Below are 3,837 nucleotides of genomic sequence, written 5' to 3'. Positions count from 1 at the left end.
GTGTGGCCTTCAGGCCCCGTGTGTTTGGCACTGCTCCCAGGGAGCCCCATGTCCCTCAGCCTAGGGCCCTCATCCTGGAAACACCACCACCCCTGTGAACCTGGGACCCTGCAGACCCCCAAAGCACCTGCCTCCCCAAGCTCCGCACAGAGAGGGGTGAGGGAGATCCGAGCCTGGGGCTCTGGAGGCCTGGATTCAAATCTTGGCACTCCTGTGACTTTGCCATATAACCTGGACAGATCACTCCTCTCTCGGCCTCAGTTCCTTCAGCCAGAAAAAAAGGAAGCTGAACTAGATGACTGATAGTCCCTCTTTCCCAGATGGCAGAACACACTCAGTGTCCCCTGTTGGGATGCCACTGGCCAGAGGACATAGGGAGGATTCTTAGGAGAAGCTCCTCCTGGGTCTCAGTAATGAGAGAAGCCAAGCCACAGCCTGTCATTTGAGATACGGCAAATCAAGAGACTGAGGTTCTCTCTTTGCTTTGGCTACCAGGAAGCTCCAACCCAAGTTAATATCCCTGCTTCAGCAAGTGAACAGGAGTCTGCATGTCACCTGTCCTCACATCCCCTGGCTCTACCTCAGGTCCCCTGTGCCTTCTCACTCTGGGTACACATGTTTTATGTAACTTCCTCAAAAGCTTTTTGGATGAGCCTGGTGAGAGTTCATGCCACACCTCCTGTGCCATCGAACCCTAGGATATTCCTGCCAGGTGGATGTTATTGGCCTGTCAAGCAGCTGGCAGGCCAGAGGCTCAGACAGGTGGCCAACTTGCCAAGGCCACACAGCTGGGAAGCAGCAGAACAAGTCCATGGCCAGGTCTGTCCGGGGCTCCCACCATTCCCTGTCCATCCCCTTGACCTCCAGATGACCCGGGCCTGGGAGTCTCGGTGAGGCCAACAGCTCTCAGAGCAGCAAAGGCCGGTACCTACTGATGAAACGGAATCAAAGGCTCCAGGGCGGCTGCCACTGCCACCTCCTCGGAGGACACGCTGGGGCTCGGTGGTGAAGAGTCTGCTTCCGGGGCCTCCTCTCCCTGGGGAGCCCCCAAAGCCTGCCTGAGGGCCTGGGGGCCATTTCCTGCATCCCGGGGACCGGTCATCACTCTCACATGGTGGTCAGGACACAGGACAAAGAAGGGCCCTTCAAAAGGATGGAGGCGGTCACTGAGGGTGGCTGGACTGGGCGCAGCTGTGGCCTGCCCCTCACACCCCTGCCGGACAGACCACAAAGGCAGCATCCGCAGAAGTGGCTCCCCCAATATCTGCAGGCACAGAAACCCAAAGGGGCCCAGACAGGGAGGTGGGCCCGGGGTGAGGTCCCAGCTCAGCCTCCATGTGCTGTGTGAGGCTGGCTCAAACGTGGGACCCCCAGGGCCCTTCTGTGTGGACTGCCCCAGTGAGCCCAGCCACCGCTGGCAGCCCTCTCCTGCTGTGGTTGGGTAGGAAAGACAGCCTCATGTCCCCTCCTCAGACTCGGGGCCAACCACGAGGCCAGCACAGCAGCCATGTCAGGGACACGAACTGGGGGCTGGCACTAGACAGAACCTCTCTTCCGCTGTTTCCCAGGCACCTCTGTGTCCCTGGGGGCTGGCACTAGACAGAACCTCTCTTCCGCTGTTTCCCAGGCACCTCTGTGTCCCTGGGGGCTGGCCAGGGTCTCTACCACTAAGTGACAGTGCCACACCAAGCACACCTCCCTGCCTGAAACACCCCTCAGCCTCCAGAGGCTCCGCAGCCCACAGCCCCCGACATGCTCAGCACAGCGGGATCCAGGCTGTCACCCCACGGCCCGGGCGTGCCCCGCACAGCTGGACCTTGGCCATCACCCCATGCAACACTCACCTTCTTGGACAAGGAGGCTCTCGTGGGTCAGCCTCAAGGCGTTCTCATCCACATGGACTTGGATGGCCGTCTCCTCCTCCTCACTGGGCGAGAGCAGCCAGAAGGCCTGGTCCATAAGCAGGTTTGCCAGGCAGTGATGAGTGAAGCCTGTGGAGGCAAGGCCCAGTCACCTCAGGGCTCCGGAAGAGGGGCAGGGAGGCAGGGAAGCCTGTGTGGCCCCAGGTTAGCTGAGCCCTGCACTGACCAGGTCCAGGGAGACTTGCCCTGAGGTGCACACAGTGCTGGCTACACAGCCTGACCGTCCGGGCTGTAAGAGGTCAAGCTCAGCTCCACCACCCACCAGCGGCAACCATGGTCAAGTTATCTGACCTCCCCACGCCTCCGTATTCCCCTCTGTGGGACAGAAACCATGTGGTCAGGGGCCATGCAGGCCATGGGGGGTGCAGGCTAGCAGCAAGGTAAGTCTGAAACGCACATGCGCGAGCCCCACCCCGCATTATGAGCTGATATCTGTTTCCATTTCTATCAGGTGAAGCCTTGTCTTTGGGATGCTGTGAGCTCCCCACTCCCGTCTGGGACAGTGAGCCTTCGTTCACCACAGCTGAACTAGGAGGCTCGGTGCACGCTTGAGGCACAGGCAAGTGACGTGAGAATATTTCCTCCACACTCAGCGTAGAGTGGACTCTGAAAGAGGGGGACGGGAAGCCTGCTGCCCTCTGGATGGACGCCCCCCTGCCCCGCCCGCAATGGCCATCACTGTGGATGGGCAGCCAAGGATGAGCCACTTCCTCCAAGAACCGGCCAAGGAGGATGAGCGTCAGCCCTGCTCACCGGTGCTCGGGGAATTGTGGCTACAATTCCTATTCCCTAACTTACTTGGCCCTGAAATCAAGGGTGGTACAGCAAGATCCCCAGGGAGGCTCCGTTAGAGCCTGGAATTCCTCCAAATGGAACAGGGAATGTTTCAGGAAGAGCTCACGTGGGTCAGCTTTCAAATAACAGCTTTCCTGGTCAGCACCGAGGCCACTGGATGGCAGCTTCCCTCAAGTTGTGGTTGAGTGAAATTACAGAAGGCAGCATGTGAAGGCAACTAGAAGTGCAGCCTAAATCATTCCTTCAACAAAGACCCACATCCATCCGTGACTCCGCCTACCCGGCACTTCTCCCTGAGCACCAGGTGCGCATACCAGTGTTGCTATCTCGCTGGTGAGGCCTTTGTGAACCTGCCTGTTCTAAAGCACGGATTTGTGGCTCACGCCTGTAATGCCAGCACTTTGGGAGGGCAAGGCAGGCAGATCACCTGAAGCCAGGAGTTTGAGATCAACTTGATCAACATGGTGAAACCCCATCTCTACTAAAAATACAAAAATTTAGCTGGGCATGGTGGCTTGTGCCTATAATCCCAGCTTCTCAGGAAGCTGAGGCAGGAGAATCACTTGAACCCGGGGGGCAGGGGTTGCAGTGAGCTAAGATTGCACCATTGCACTCCAGCCTGGGTGACAGAGTGAGACTTTGTCTTAAAACAATAAATAAATAAAGCACCAATTTGTAATCTAAGTGCACGGTGTGTAACCAGCACCTTCCAACGGGCGTCCCCATGACCAGTTCTGGGAGGGTCACCTCTTTACCAAGAGCGTGGTAGGTGGAAAACTTCCAGATTTCTTCAAAAGTCTTAAACGTCACCACGATCCGGTCCTGGTCACTGTGGATCGACAGCAGCCTGGCTGATAATTCCTTCAGAGAAAGAAATAGGAATTCGAGAGGGCCCCAGGAGCCATGGGGCATCTGTCAGGAGGACAGGGTCCACATGACAGAGACATCTTGCAGATGTGGCCCCAGCGGGGCACGACACACCCAGGACAGATTCCTTCACATTCCAAGTCAGCTCCTCCCCTGCTCTCAAGCCAGCCATGGCTCCCCAGAGCCTGTGGGGAGAAGCTCCTGCCCTTCCCAGAGCTCATGTGGCCCCCATGCCCTGGCCCCTCACCCTCTA

At 57.9% G+C, this 3,837-nt stretch overlaps 1 protein-coding gene across 2 annotated transcripts; it reads right to left on the bottom strand.

Moving 5' to 3' along the window:
* Positions 1-6: 6 nt before the first annotated feature.
* On the bottom strand, positions 7-3,794 carry LOC108524979 (SH3 domain and tetratricopeptide repeat-containing protein 1-like). Of its 2 annotated transcripts, none has more exons than XM_017866047.1 (4): positions 3,473-3,794; positions 1,845-1,991; positions 933-1,143; positions 7-264 (listed from the first exon to the last, which is right to left on the bottom strand). In XM_017866047.1, exons 1-4 carry the CDS (start codon positions 3,627-3,629, stop codon positions 258-260), a joined length of 522 nt encoding a protein of 173 aa, XP_017721536.1. In that variant the 5' UTR covers positions 3,630-3,794; the 3' UTR covers positions 7-257. The 2 variants fall into 2 exon arrangements, with proteins under 2 accessions (XP_017721536.1, XP_017721537.1); XM_017866048.1 differs by lacking the exon at positions 3,473-3,794 and adding an exon at positions 2,721-3,268.
* Between the last annotated feature and the right edge of the window lie 43 nt (positions 3,795-3,837).

The sequence above is a fragment of the Rhinopithecus bieti genome, unplaced genomic scaffold, assembly GCF_001698545.2.
Source record: "Rhinopithecus bieti isolate Rb0 unplaced genomic scaffold, ASM169854v2 repeat_37216, whole genome shotgun sequence".
NCBI lineage: Eukaryota > Metazoa > Chordata > Mammalia > Primates > Cercopithecidae > Rhinopithecus > Rhinopithecus bieti.
The sequence above is the reverse complement of the archived record's forward strand: the minus strand, read 5'-3'. Positions and strand labels throughout refer to the sequence as shown.